General features: G+C 43.0%; 1 protein-coding gene across 1 annotated transcript in view; it reads left to right on the top strand.

Annotated features, from left to right (window-relative positions):
- The window catches only part of PROX1 (prospero homeobox 1), a gene marked incomplete at both ends in the record, with an annotated part of 36,352 nt that overhangs the window by 13,496 nt on the left and 7,856 nt on the right, over positions 1 to 15,000 (top strand). The window contains one exon of the mRNA XM_082277077.1: positions 282 to 476. Within this exon, the coding sequence (XP_082133203.1) occupies positions 282 to 476 (195 nt within the window). The remainder of the gene's footprint in view (positions 1 to 281; positions 477 to 15,000) is intronic.

The following is a 15,000-nucleotide window of genomic DNA, read 5'->3' as shown; positions in this document are numbered from 1 at the left end:
AAAATCTAGACTTCTTTAAAGACCTGGAAAACGGTTGGATGCAGTGTCATTACCCTTCAGTTACTTGTCCTGGAATTTTTGGTCCATATAAGTTTTCCCCTCATCTGATACACTAACGTAATTTGCCAGCTGCTTCCCCCATCCCCCCTCCACAGTAGAAGCACAGAGACATGGGTTTAAAAGGTGGTGGGGACGGGGAGGAAAGAATGCTTTTTGAAAGAAATGGGGCTGGGGGGAGGAATGTCAGTGCTCTTATCCTTCTTACTGTTTAAATTTAACAGTTCAACAGATGCATTACCTCTCAGCTCATCAAGTGGTTTAGCAATTTCCGTGAGTTTTACTACATTCAGATGGAGAAGTATGCGCGGCAAGCCATCAACGACGGGGTCACGAGCACTGAGGAGCTGTCTATAACCAGAGACTGTGAGCTGTACAGGGCCCTGAACATGCACTACAATAAAGCAAATGATTTTGAGGTAGGCACTGATCTTTGTTTCTCTGTGTGTGTGAGTCACTCCGAGGTCCATGCTGCCTTTAAAAATAATGTACCTTTTTGATGTGGCTGTGACCAGTGGAATCTTGGCATTCCACATTCCTGAATGATGCTAATTAATCTTTTTAGCCCTGGTAGCTGGACACTTATGCCTCACTAGGACTTGACAAGAGATAAAAGTTTTCACTTTTTTTTGACAAGTTTCTTAGTTTTGACTTTTTGAAGTTTCCTTTAGGAGGGACAGCAGTAAAAGAAGTCACCTCACAGCTCTTCTAAAGCTTCCTAATTGTGTGATCAAACACTCAGCTTTCCTTCATTTGATTTACAGAACTAAAATGAATTCACTTTGTCCAACTGCAGGATAAAATGAGTACTCGAAGTAAATGCTCTGTTTTCTGCTGTAACATGTTTGTGGCTTTGATTAAGATTCCTGTTTACAGGCCAGCCTGGTAGCTCAGCAGACTATTGTTATCATTAACATGCTGACCCTCGGTGATACCACGGGAGAGTGTTTCTCCCTGCTGAGGATGGCAGTTTGCATTGTTCAGGTAGTCAGATGTAATGATGCATTTGAACAGGGTATGCGTGTGGGGGAGGCTCGAGTAATCCCATCCCTTGGTGGAGTGGGAAGGCAATGGTGGTACTAATTATTTTTTTTTGTCTGCACCTTTCACTCAGGGTTGAGTTGCATAATGATCCCCCTCCTGTAGCAAAAGTGACATTTGTCAGCATAAGGAGGGTGGTTTCCTGCCTAAAATCCTTCTGATGGATTTTTAGCACGGCTTGTTTTCATAGCACAGAAGTTCAGATGATGCAAAAAGTCTGAGCAAAGATTTTGTTGTCTTTCTTGGCTGTTTCCCACTCTTCTGGGCTGGCAAAGTTTTCTGGGAGGATGGTTGCGTGCAAGGGGCAGATGAAGGAAGAGGGGGGAAGAGGATGTTCCTCAAGGGTTTTGCCATTCATTGTGGATGATGGCAACATCTATACTGTTTTTGGTGTGCCATGACTCCCCAGGCACTCCCAAGGGCTCTGGTCCTGCTAGGAACTCAAGCAGGCAAAAGACAGGAGACTCCCACTCCTGGGATGTAGGTCTGTCCTGATGCCAAGCCACAATCACTAAATACAGGAATAGAAAAGGAAACACACCAGGAGATAAGTGTGACCAACTTTTTCCTTGTGCTTAAATTCCCTCAAGTTGTTTTCTTACTAACTTTTTTCTGTTCGTAGAACATAGGTTGAAATGTTCCTTGAACTCAAAAGTTCTCATACTTTTGATGATTTCAGACACTTATTACTCATTTTCAAAGTGTTAGTGCCAGTGTTAATGTAAATGGATTACTCCAGTGAAGAACTGTGGGGAGTGTATATGTGTTTTCAGGTATATAATAAAACATAAATCTCATATGTTCAGTACTGCTAGTGATTGCAGTCTTCTCAGCCAAGGGTCCTGCAGTTGGTTGGAAAGGAGCCCCTTGGTTTGTTTTCCTCCATTGTGGAGGGAAAGAGATATTATAAATGGTGATTACAAATTCATTGATTTAGTCTTCCTTGTGTTATGTAGTGCAATGAGAATTTCCTAGAGTTCAGGTCTTGGTTTTGCTGAGGATCCAGCAGTTATGAGAACATTAAGCTGTGTGGTGCAGGGTTTAATGTAGACAATATAACTTTTCCTGATAAATGCCCATCCCCTCCCCCACAAGCTGGAAAGCAAAAATGACAAGTACTGTAATGTTGAAACTGGATCCAAAAGGATTTAGCAAACTGAGCATTTGCTGTATTTAGCATCATCAAAGTTCCTTCCTCTCATACTTTAGTGATGCTTTGCTGATCTTCCGATTAGTCTGATATGCTAGTTCTCTTAAATCACCTACATACCATTCCTAAACCCTCCCGTTTATCTGTTCTTGGGTCACATTCATGCATATACTTTGTGCATATAGGCCTAAACTGACTATCATGAAAACATTCTCGAGTTAGAATGTGTGTTCGGTCCATATCAGGCTGTGCCATTGATTTGTTCAAGAATTTGTGATACTGTGTTCCTTTCCCTGGGCATTGCCACTGACAGCTTGTAGCAAAGTCAAGTAAGATGTTTAACAAACCACATGTCCTATCGTTTTTAGCTTTGCCATTGTACCCTTGTGGCTGTGAGCCAGAGACAGATCCAAGGCCTCCTCCCAAAGTGCAGTGCAACTTTGCCTGTGTTTTGTGTGTACATGTGTATAGCCAGTTCCACATTTTTCTCTCTTGCAGTAGGGTTAGCTGGAGAAACATGCACTGAGCTGAAGAGAGAAATTAGGGACTGAGTTTTGAAAATGAAAAAAAAGAAAAAAAACAGTTTGGGATATTTTTTGTGGAAGGTGAAGATGCTTCTCTATTCTGGGGCCATTCTTTCAGGGAGGAAGAAGGTCAGTTGTCCTGGTGAATGAAAGCCACAAATGTGGTGTCCCAGCTTGAGTTGGTCAGAAAGAGAGGACAGCTTGCTGTGCCACTTGATATCTGTCTCATCTGGGGTGTTGCCATAGGCTTTTGAATGCCAGCTGCAATAATTAAAGTCAGATATTGTTGCTATGCATTAAAAGAAAAAGAAAGGGAAATAAAACCTAAAGAATTTTGTAACTCTCTTCCAGAATCTGCCCCAACACAGGTCATCTGAGCTCACAGTTGTGGCTCTGCCAGGATGATTGAAAACCAGGGGGGATACCATGCTTTGAGTTAAAATAAAAATATGGTTAAAAAACACGAGTTGAAATAAAGTTTCGTTTAACGTGAGTTAAAAAACATAAACAAGAGGCTTGCTTTTCTGATTTATGTATTTAAAAGAACCAAAAGAAACTGGCCTCAGGACAATACCTGAATTTTAGCCTTGCTTTGTCTCCCACTCTTTCTCAATCATCCTTGTTCCCTGGCATATTTTAGCAGTTACCATCATTCTCCACATATTAACGCTTCTCTGAACAGTGCCTGTTCATTTTCCTGGTGGGCATTTAACAACTCAGCCTTAGTTCTGAAGCACCGGGGTCTCTCTGTGGTGGCGGTTCCGCTCTGTGCCCCCCTGCCTGCTCCTCCTCCTTGCCCCGCTCCTCCGTGGGGTGGGCAAACCAAAGCGAGTCCTGCACGCACCATCTTCCCGAGCTCGGCCCGCCCGCTGCTCCACGGGAACTTGCCCGATTTTGCAGATGTAGTTATTGAGATGGATCACAATAGTGAGGCGCCTGCCAAGCTGCATTATTTGCACAAACACACTGTCTGCAGTTTTGGTACCGCGGGGCTCGATGCGAGGGTAGCCTCGTTTCACAGCGCTAGTTACGGCACACATCATTTCCAAGGGGGAGAAAACCATTTTTAAGGAGTTTGCCTTTCTTTTGGCATGGGAAAACCATACTAGTGGGAAAAACCTAATTAAGACCAGTTGTACTCAGGTCTTAGCAGAATGTTTAACTTAAGGCACTCTGAGTTAGTCCCATAAAAATCAATGGGATGATGTAAAACAAGTCAAATTACACCACCTATAAAATCTAAGTAATAACCCAGTCACGTAAGCGGCCTACAAGCCCTTGAGAGGAATGCAGGCTGCCAACATTTTCAGAAGTGATCATGATTTTAGGTCAATTTCATTTTGGGATGCTCAATAAGAGTCACTTTGTCAGGAGGTCCTCAGCAGTCCATTCCCTGAAAATGAAGTGTGCCCAGCACTGCATCCAAAAATTAAGACATCCTAAATTATAAAAAATGCTGGCCACTCATATGCTTATTTTAGGAGCCTGTATTCTTCCCCAGTTTCATCTGCAGGATTCGTCTTGAACTGAATTGGTGTTCATCAAAAAGAGAATTAAAGTCCTCGAACCTGATTCTCATTTTAACTAAGGCCACTTTTGAGTGGTTTTGCAGCACATAGGCACTGTAAAGTACAGTTTACAACTACCTTAATACTCTGGAGCAGTGCTAAGTGGCCTCAAGAGAAGTGAAAATCAAGTCTGTAACTTGCTAACTTGCATCCCAAAGGTTGCTCTTTCCATGCAAACTGCCCTGCTGTGGCAGTCTCTGCACTTCTGGTGGTACCAGCAGTGAGCACAGCCCAATGGGACAGTTGTTTGTTTCAGTATTGCACTCCTCACATTTCTCCCTCAGCTGTATACTTCCTCCTTCAAGGGCTTTATTGTTGTAATGTTTCCACATCGTTCTCGGCATTCTTAAAGACAGAGTTGGAAGGCTGCTGACTGCTGATCTGCAGCAAGGGGAGTAAAGCTGCTCTGGCAATTTGAGAATAACAAATGTAACTGTCCTGAGTCGTCTGAAGAAAAACTGAAACATAGGTGGCCAGATGGTATTTCTTTTTCTCTTAAATATCTTGGTTTCAGGAAACTTAATTGATGCCCTCTGGCCTTTTTCCTTTTCTTTTTCTTTTTTTTTTTTTTCTCCCTCTAATTTTGAAGAGCCTCTCTTGTGAAACAGCAGAGCTTTCCTTGAAACTGCACAGGACATGAACCTGGTTTTTAATCAAGTAACAAAATCCATGGCTTGCAATAGAAGGTCTGTGCATTGCATGTATCAATTAATGCTTATTAATCAGTTTTTTCAGTTAGTTGAACTGCAGACCGTAGTTAGAAGCTATTAGGGAGAGAGTTGCGAGAGGAATACAATTGCAGCACTACACCGGGGTCTGCTGTTTGTGTCCTTTGGAATCAAGGTGTTTGTATAATGAAGTTGGCACGTTGATATATGATCTATTTTTTAATGTCATTACAATTTTAGTTCCCTCTGCCTTTTTGTCATTGGGTTGCATTTAAGCACAGCAAGCCCAACTTTAAACTTCCTTACTCAACAGCTTTATTAGTTATAACGTACCGTGACCTTTCTCAACATTCTTAAAGAAAAAGATACAGTGTAATGTCACTTTACTTTGCTTATTGTTCTTTGTTGTGGTGAACAAAGCATTTTCTACAGTGGCTATAGCACATAATTATACAGCTTTCAATAGCGGTGTCTTGGCACATATCAAAGTTCAGAAGAGCCTTTAGAAAAAAAAAAGATGTTTTGTGGCAGCCTAGGGAGGGTCTCATCTTTCCTTCAGAAAATAGTTCAAGGCTCTTCTGTCAAGCTTCCCTACTTAGAGCTTTTTCTCCTCCTGCTTCATAAAGTTTAAAGGGGATTCAGTGGAGTTCTATGATCTATTTCCTTTGAAAGATTGTTCCTTTGCACAGAGAAGTCCTTTGACTTCAAGAGTTCACAGATTCATGTCTTTAGGTATCATATGTCTGACCTTATCAGTTACTCTATTTAATGTAGGAGAAAAAGTCTCAACTCTTTGTGTTTGTCTGTTTTGCCTCTGTGAAATGATTTGGTGAAAAGACCATCCTTTTTAACACACCACTGAGAGGCCGTTTCTGACTGTAACCTACCCTGTGGTTCTTCTAAAAAAAAAAAAAAATTGTCCTTGTGTTTTGTGTATGGATGATTTCACAGTGAGAATAGAATTATACAAGGACAGACACACATAAAAAAATCTTTTGCTCTTTTTTCCTAAATGATCTATTGGCTATTTTGGTGGCTGCTACTCTGGTTCCCCAACAGGCACAACCATTTAACAAACACAGAGATAGCGGCTGGAGTGCTGGGCCAGCAGTAGGTTTTCCCTTGCTTCGACCTACCCCAAAGGCCTTCATAATTAATTGTCCTTCAGAGATGAGGAAAGTTCAGAGACAGTGTGTGTAGCGATGTCTATTGTCTGACATTCAGTTCTCCTTCCCTCAGCTCTTTTTCTTCATTCCACAAAGGGTTATCAATAGGAGCAGGGAGCAAGCTCTCTTCTAACAGCTGCTGGTGGTGGCTGTAGCTTTCTGTGGAAGGTATCATTGTGTTCAGCCATCTATGGATTAAATGGCTGGAAAAGTTCTAACAACCCTTTCAAACGGGCGTGTTTATTTCATCTAGATTACACAGACCTATTTAGCTAATTAAAAACTTCTCAGAACCCCTTCTCTCCTATTCAAGGAAAGGAAAAAAATTAAAACACTGCTGTAATTATGAAGAATGGCTGCAATGAAACTTGGTTAAATAAATGAAAAATTTGATCTGTCAGCTTTGATCCAAACACACCCAAATAAGCACAGGCTTGTTTGTTGAGTTGTTCTGTGGTTTTGGTTTGTGGTTTGTTGGTTTTTTTTCTTAGAGGGAAACAAGGTGCACAGTAGAAAAAGCATAAAAGAAAACATTGATATAAGCTGAAAAAGAAACAAACACTCCCCCAATTTAAAAAACTGCCACAGTTCGTACTGCCTCTGCTCCTAACATCAAAGTGCAAAGACACTGGAGTTTGCTAAACAGATTATTAATATTGTTGTGCCTTCTGTGATTAATTTAGAATCCACTGTGGCATAATTATTAAACTTCATATACAACAGAACAAAATTATATACATGCTTCCTTGTTTTCCCTGATGATATGCTAAACAAAGATATGGTGGGGTTAGTAGATAGGCAAGAAGTACCGTCAAATTAGAGCTGTTTATTAACAACCGCTATGTTACTGCTCCAATTAATTGGGCGAAGCCAAAAAGGACAAATACAATCATTCTTCCACTGAACAGTTTAACTAGCAAATTAGGGAGGTTTTAATAATTTTTTTTCTCTCTCTCTCAAAAAAAAAAAAAAAAAAACCAAAAAAAACCCACCCAAAACCCAAAACAAACAACTCCACAATGGACCTTCACCTGCATTCTTCACAAATGCATCACTTTGCAACGGGAAGAAATAATCATATAAAACATTTTCTCCATCTCACTTCCTGACTGTTAAGAAGGACCACACAACAATCAAGATGAATTATTGTACTGATTAAGTTATTATGTCTGGCATTTTGAAACAGGTTTTCTGTATTTAAGAAGAAATTGCATACAAAGTAGATGCAGCTAATACAGTAATGCAAAAAAAGATCATAAAAAATTAAAGTTATTCTTATGAATCTTTCATTAGAAGCAATGAAAAGGGACATTGGTGAAGCCAAGTGCTTTGTTCTTCTGAGCTCCTCTTGTAGGTCCAGATCCTGCAAACAATTACGTACTTGAATGTTCCTTCTGCGAGAGTCCTGTTGGTACCTTCAGCCTACCTCCTGCTCTTTCACAATTTGCCCACTTAGGCCTGTGGATTACTAGCAGCATTGTTCTACTTTATCAAACAGATGTTCCCTTTAAAAATTGACAAAAATTCTGTAAAAAAAATATATATACCACAAAATCACACAGCTGTACGGAGGCAAACACTTGCTTTTATGCTGGGAGAGCTGTTGTGAAATGATTTAGGGCTACTCAGAGTTTTTCAGATTACTCCCCACTGCAAATAACATGTTAAGTACTAAATTACCCTAAGCGGTGTTTTATTACTGATCAATAAAATAGTAATCTTTTCTTTTAGCATGGAAAAATATTTTAGTGGATTTTTTTCTGGTTTACTTCAGGGATAGTTGTACACCAGAAGGTAAAATGCCCACTACCCTCCCTGCAAAAAAAACCCCCCAACAAATCAAACCCCATCCTCATTTGTTTCTAGCTTTGCTTTGGGGGAATCCTAGGATTGTTCCAGCTGAATGGTGTTGGGTTTCTGTTCCTGTGTGCATGTAGTGATGATGTGCTGTGTTTTGTTTTGGGGTTTTTGGTTTTTTGGTTTTGTTTCTTTTACAATTATTTACCATACTCCTCTTAATTGCCCCCTCCTCATCTCAAACAAAACAAAAAAACATTCCCCTTCACCCCCCGCCCCCCCAAAAAAAAAGGAAAAAGAAAAGAAACTGACGAACAAAACAAACAAAACTTGGCAAACTCTTCTGGCTCCTAGTGCCATTTCATTCTGCATTCAACAAGGGGTAGTGGGAATTGAAACGTCAACTGGAGATTGAGAAAAGCACCAATTTATAGTGTGTTAGCCTTGCACAATTCAAGATTTCTTTTGCTAGCTGCACACATTATACCCAACATCTCGCCACTCTCTTGTGGCAGTTGTGAGGAATGGCTATTCCTTCCCGTGTGTGTACTACAGGCCTCTAAAGACCCTTATTTATTCTCTCCCATGTCACCTTGTGTACAGTCTGGTCTGTGACACTGATGGTGATTATGTCATTATTTTGCTCTGGGGGCTTTGGCACATCTGCAGAGCTGATGCACATCTTCTTTGTTACGCTGGCATACGTCCCATATCGCAAATGCTTCATTAGCCTTACTGCCTGCCTCCTTGCCAGACAAGAATACCCAAATCCAAGCTTCTTTTTCCTCTGGTCTTTTGTGTCTGTGATGAGCCTTTATTCATCTTCCTAGTTCTTCCCTGTTTTCTATTTTTCTGTGTAAAACCGATTTCCAGATGTCCGTTGTTCTCCAAAATCCCATCGTGGATGAGGAGTGAGAAGCAAGGTGAATTTTAACCCATATTATCCCTCACTTGCTTAGGGTCTTATTCCTTACAAGCTGAAATGCTTTTTCTTTCATTCTGTACCTAGCAGGAATTTGTTAGGCAATTTTAAAACTTGGTGTTTGAAAAAAAAAAGGAAAAAAAAAAAGGAAAGAAAAAAAAAGGAAAAGAAAAAAAGGAAAAGAAATCAATGATTACTCTTACCGTTTTATAAATCCTAGTTGTGGTAATGGGTAACATGCAAGTTGCACATGTTTTTTCCAGACTTTCTTCATTTCTTTTAGACAACATAGCTAAATTTCTCACTCAGAACTTTTGGAGGAGCAGCGCTGTCTAGTGAAGGTTAAGGGTGTTCATGAGACTTGATCAGCTGAAATTTCTTGTATCCTGTTTTAATGTGTCACATTAGAAGGTCATAGAACATTTTGTACTGTGAAAATTGAGGAAAATGTTTGATCTTCTAAACTTTATCTAAGCTGTTCTATATAAATGTCATACAGAGAGATGTGAAATAGTGGGTTAGCTTACTAGCTTTGTAAGATTTTTTCCTCCATTTCCCACCCACCCCATGCTTTTTTTTCATGACACTGAACTAAATTCTGGGCTGGATTCTCAGTGTCTGGTGTAAATCAGCTCCAGCAATCACTGCAGCTAATTAATAGATGCCAGCTGAAGAGCTGTCTTTTGTTGTGTTACTATACAGTCAAGTGTGTGAATATATTTTGTGTTAATTGGAAAAAAGTTTCATTTAATTTTTTAAAACTAAACATTAAATGCAGCACTGGATTTGGAGTCACAGAGCCATCATGTTCATGGATGTGGGGTGGAGGGGGGTGTTGTTTTTATTTTTGTGAGGCACGCTTGCCAAAAGAGGAGGTCCCAGCCAATCCTGTCTCACAGTGTGGGGTCAGGGCTGTGTGACTGACTTTAACAGAAGTCTTACAGATAGGATTGCCCATCCTATAGGACTTTGAATAGGTCACCTTCACGCAGGACACTGTTTGCTTGATATATTCAATGTGTTTTAAAATGGATGAGAGTGAGGCTCTCGTAATGTCAATTAGCAAACTGTCAAAATCCTTTGGAAACTGTGGGAGAGGTTTAGCAGTGCTGTGACCTGTGCTGGTTTCTGGGCCAGCTTGCTGGGGTCCTGCCCTTTCTCAGAGCAGATATCCCTGGCCTGAGAGAGCAGTGGCAGCGCAGGTCTGCTTGCAGACAGACCTGCCAGCATTGGTGGGGAGCGCAAAGGGGACGCTGTTTTCAAACATACTTAACTCTGTAAGGGCAAATATTGAGGTTGTGAGGAAGTGGCAGCAGGATATTGCAAAGATCCATGAGGACTCTATGTTCTTCACCTGTGTGAGACATAGCGAACCTGGGAGCAGAAGGAGATGCAGTTTGTAGAAGTTGTAACATTATAAGCACATAAAGGGAAGAAATACCATTCAGTCCAAGCAGGACGGAGTCTTCAGAGTTCTGGACCACTTTCTTTACTTACACATAGCCCATCACCTGCAGCACTAGTGTATAGCTGAATTTTGTGTGCAGAGAGAGAGTCTTCCTGATAGGTAAGTGTGGGTGGATGAGAGATAGAAGGACAGCCAGAAGGGCTGGCCAAAGGCAATCAACGTTTTGGAGATGATTTCTCCCTTTAGATCTGGAAGGGACAAGGTTCAGCTTTCTTATCTGCAGAGAGGGAAGGTACATGGGCGGGCTCTGACTCGTTTTGTGTGCCCTCTGCGGGGGGACTCTTTCAAGGCTCTGGTGGAAATGGGAAATGTGCTGTCAGAAGAGGCCCTGTCCATGTGGTGGTCCAGAGTGCTCAAAGAGGTGGCCTTGAACTTGTTTCTCTAGTTAGTGGAGAGGCTTTGTAGAGACAGCAAACCAGGGTGGCATGATCTCTGTTGCTAAGCAGACAGACTGCTGCGATTGGGACTTAGGATGGAACTGTGGCATAGACATATAAATGCTTTTAAAGCAGTAGTCTGCAACTTCAGAAATTTTTTAGAGGAGAGGGGGGAAATAAATGTTGCAAATAAAAGGTCTTTAAGTGCCAAGTATCAATGTTCGGCGGGGCGGGGGGAGCAGGAGCTGGAGCGGCTTATCTCTTACAATTGCTGAGAGGGCTGGCTCCATCAGATGAGGCCCAGCCTCGAGGTTATCTAATCCACTGCTGTCTGGAGTCGCACCATTTCCTTCCACAAGGGATAAAGGGGAGTCAAATGAGAGGGAGCTCAGTCCATTAGGATGTAAGACTTTGTCTTCTGACCTCACAGGCTTGTGAGCCTCACCAGTCCCTAGCAGGTCCTGCACTGGAGCTTGAACCCACACGTAGCCCACTTTGGCCGGCTGTATGGCTCAGGATGGGATAGATGGAGCAGTTTATCCCATCGCGATGGGCTCTGGATGCTCATAAAAGCATGGTTGCACTGGGAGGAGATTTGTCAGAATTGTTCAGTTGGAGCCCGAGTTGGTGGAGACAGCTTTATTTGCAACACCCCTCACCCATAACCACACACAATTTCCTTCCCCTGCCCCTACCCTCTGCCATTGGAAAGAGGAAAGGAGGTACCCTGTGCCAGAGGGCATGCTTGCCACCTTCATGACACCCCCAAAAGGACCCTGGTGACAGCCTGTTTCCCTGCCAGACTGATTAAACACCACCTGCTTCCCATCCTTCTCCCCTACCTCCCTCCTCACTCCCCCCACCCCAGCCCATGCAAACCGAGGAGGGAGAGGGCACAGTTGGAGCTTTTCAGGGCCAGACACAGAAGACAAAGGTGACTGCAATGCCGAGAGATGGGAAGAGTGAGCAAGAGCAAGCAACACCAATTACAGATGTTACTGTACTGTTGCAACACTTATACATATATATATAATGTATTCATTTATATATATATATATATATATATATATATAAAAGATGCATATTCATTTTAATTATCACTTCTACTATAGTGTTAGTGGTTCACCTATGGACCCAAATGCTACTGAACATAAAAAAATCCTTGCAAAGTGCAAGCTCTGTGAGCCAGTTTACCGCTGTATCCATGGTCTAACCAGCAGTTTCTCCATGCCAGGCTCTTTCACACATGGAAGTACAGCATGAAAGCAGAGGACTTGCTGCTGGTGCGAGACATAACCTGCTCATCACAGTCTAGGCTGTGCCTCCTGGTCCTTCTGAGTAACACATCACATTCCCATCTGGCTGATGTGTCCAGGAGAGTATGCAATAACCTCTCTGCTGAGCCAGAATTGGGTGGTCATCCCTGTAGTCACTTTTCTGGACAGGTTTTTTGTGGGCGCCTGTATGTGGTACCTGCCAGATTTTGGCAGCAGGGTACGTAATATGCTGGTTGGCATTGTAGGCAGCCTCTTGTAGCGGATTGCATTTCACCACAGTGTGAGTTAAAGTTAGACTATTCTTGTGTGTGAGAGTTTTATTTCTCCTTCAGTTTTTGTATGAGGCAGCTTCTGGGGTGTGACCATAACCCCTCCTGTGACTCTTTCTTACATTTCCCAACACACACTAAATGCCCAGCTAGCATAAGCTGTAGGAGCCTTAGTGATTTTTCCATTCTGTGGCAGCGCCACTGGCAATGCAGCAAGTTAAGGGCAATCAGAGTTTCCATTAGAAGTGTCTACATCTCATGTAGTTCTAATTCATCAGTAAGGCAGAAGAGGAAATTTAGCAATCTTCCCAGGAAAATGCTGTTGATGATTTTTGAGGATGGGGAAGGGAAGAACTAAATTTCAAGGTGCAAAAAGTCTGAACAAATTAAAAATGGGAAGTCTTTTTGATTTTGTTTTAGCCCATTCTACTCCTGAGTCTTACCAAGTTTTGTGTTTGGAAACTAGCTTGTTAAAGCCGTGCTGTTTGCATGCCAGAGTAGCTCTGTTTCCGTGATGGAATGGCTCATCCCCTGCACCGTGGGCACAGCAGTTCTGGAACAGGGATCCCACAGGGTGCAGTGCTGTGCGTGGGGCAGGACGGGGCGATGGGAAGATGGGTCCCGCCAGGGAGGACCCCGGGAGGCAGCAGGGGTGTGAGCCCGAGCGAGCTGTGGCAACGCTGTTTGTGCTCAGCCACCAGCGGCGCTTGGTGCTCCAGCCGCTCGGGGAGCCTGCAGAGTACTTCCCAGTCTTTATTTGTGGAAAAGCTTAATTGAAATGCAAGTGATTAAATCTAATGTATCATGCAGTATCCATTTTCACTGCACTACCACTTTCACTTCCCCGATATTATCAGGCATCTCAGCAGCCCCACTGTCAGGTTTTTTCCTTGTAAGAGCCATGCCCATTCTCTCTCCTCTTTGTGAGCTTGGTGGAGGAGATAACAGTAAGCCAGCAGTAGATTACTAGTGCCCCAAACTCTCCTCATGGGATAAGGGATCTCAGCTTTATTTTAAACAAGCACTTTTAAAATACATCCTTAAATCATTTTCTAGCTTTTTACAATGAGTAAAAAAGCTACTTTGCAACAGTAAATGCAATAAGCAGCCTCTGTTGTTTGCTTAATTTTTCTCTTTTGAGCTGGACTTGGACTAATGCTTTTCCCTTCCCAACATTAGTGCTGTCCCAAAAGAGTGGCCTTCTCTTTGTGTGCCACAGTGGGAGAACAGACTTTCCTGAATGGCCACCCCGTTTCTTGTCCATTCTTTTCTCTTTCCAAAAAAACCCTATTTCTTAAGAGATTTGTACAGCAGGAGTTATGAGACGAAGGCAAAAAATGGAGACTGTGGTGGCACCAGAGAGCTGCTGCTGTAGCCAGGGGTATTGGGACACATGTAGAGGTGGGCAAAATGACACCCTGCATTCTAGAAAGGTGCTTGGTTGGGAGAGGAGTGTGTTTACTGGAGCATCCAATAGTTGAGATATTTTTCATTTGTGTTTTTAAAATAAAAGCATCCTTTCCAACTATTTCCCTCTCCTCATAAGTGATAATGGAAGAGGCATTAGCCTTTCCATTGCCTGAGCCAACCCGTTTTTTTCTAAGAGGTGTCCAGGATGTTCAGCCAATTGAGTGATCTAATTAGCTGAAAATTGTTAATTTCCTTTACCTTATAAAGCACCTAACACAGAAACTGTTAAATAATGTTAAGTGTCAGACTTAAACTGAGAACATTGGGCCATATGCTGCCGTGGCTTTCGCGCCAAAAAGTGTAGCAACTTACTCCAAAACCTGCCTCCAATTCCTGTGTGGAAGCCAAAGCCTCCTGCTTGATATGCTGCCACACCAACTCGCAGTGCTAAGATGGTCCCACACAGCAGCTCGCTGCACTCGGGGAACAGGGAATTTGCGTGAGGGGAGGGGACGGTCTGGATAAACGTGGCAGGAGCCAGGACAACGGCGGGGTGTTGCACACGCTGCCCTTGCAGGCCTGGGAAAGCCGACAGTGGGACAGTGCTGCTCAGGGCAGCATTAGCCTGGAAAAGACACCAGATCTGTGCCTGCAGCTCCTGATTGCACAAGTCCCTGCTCTGCAGGGGGCCAGGTGGATAGGTGAGCTGCCTGGAAGCTCCTTCTTAAAGCGGGTGGGTCCCTGGGTTGGTGGAGTGCATGCAAGGAAGGGGCTGGTCTGAGTGTGACCAGCCTCTCTGCAAGCCCACAAAGAAGTGGCTCCAGAGATAGTGTGATGTCTTACCGCTAGGGAGGGATGCAAAAGGGCTTGTCCTTGATAAGTTTCCTACAGGACATAGGCTGTGGATATGGGAATGTGTGTTTAGGTGCCAGCTTTCCCCCAAAGCCCACAGGCTTAAATTTTTCTCCGGTGAGGAAGAGGCTCTGGGTTATATGTGGGTGACACAAGTGGAGTTTCTCAATCATCTCATTCAAGAAGGTTGCTCTCTGGCCCCAAAGCTCATCTTACCCTGACCTTGGAGGTGGGGGTGCCTGTGCAAATGTAGCTTGTGCTTTGTATGAGGTTTTCTTGGCAGAAGTATTTCTCCTGAATCTCTTCTGCTGTTGCGGGTGTGGACTGCTGTGCACACACACATGAAAGCTGTCTGACCTGGAGCTACCCATGCTGAGACTGCTTCCCCCAGTAGTGGACTCATCATTCTGGAGAGGTTCTCCAGCACTTGTCTAATAGGTGCTGTTTATGCCTT

This window comes from Coloeus monedula (assembly GCF_965178545.1).
Source record: "Coloeus monedula genome assembly, chromosome: 2".
Lineage (NCBI taxonomy): Eukaryota > Metazoa > Chordata > Aves > Passeriformes > Corvidae > Coloeus > Coloeus monedula.
The sequence above is the reverse complement of the archived record's forward strand: the minus strand, read 5'-3'. Positions and strand labels throughout refer to the sequence as shown.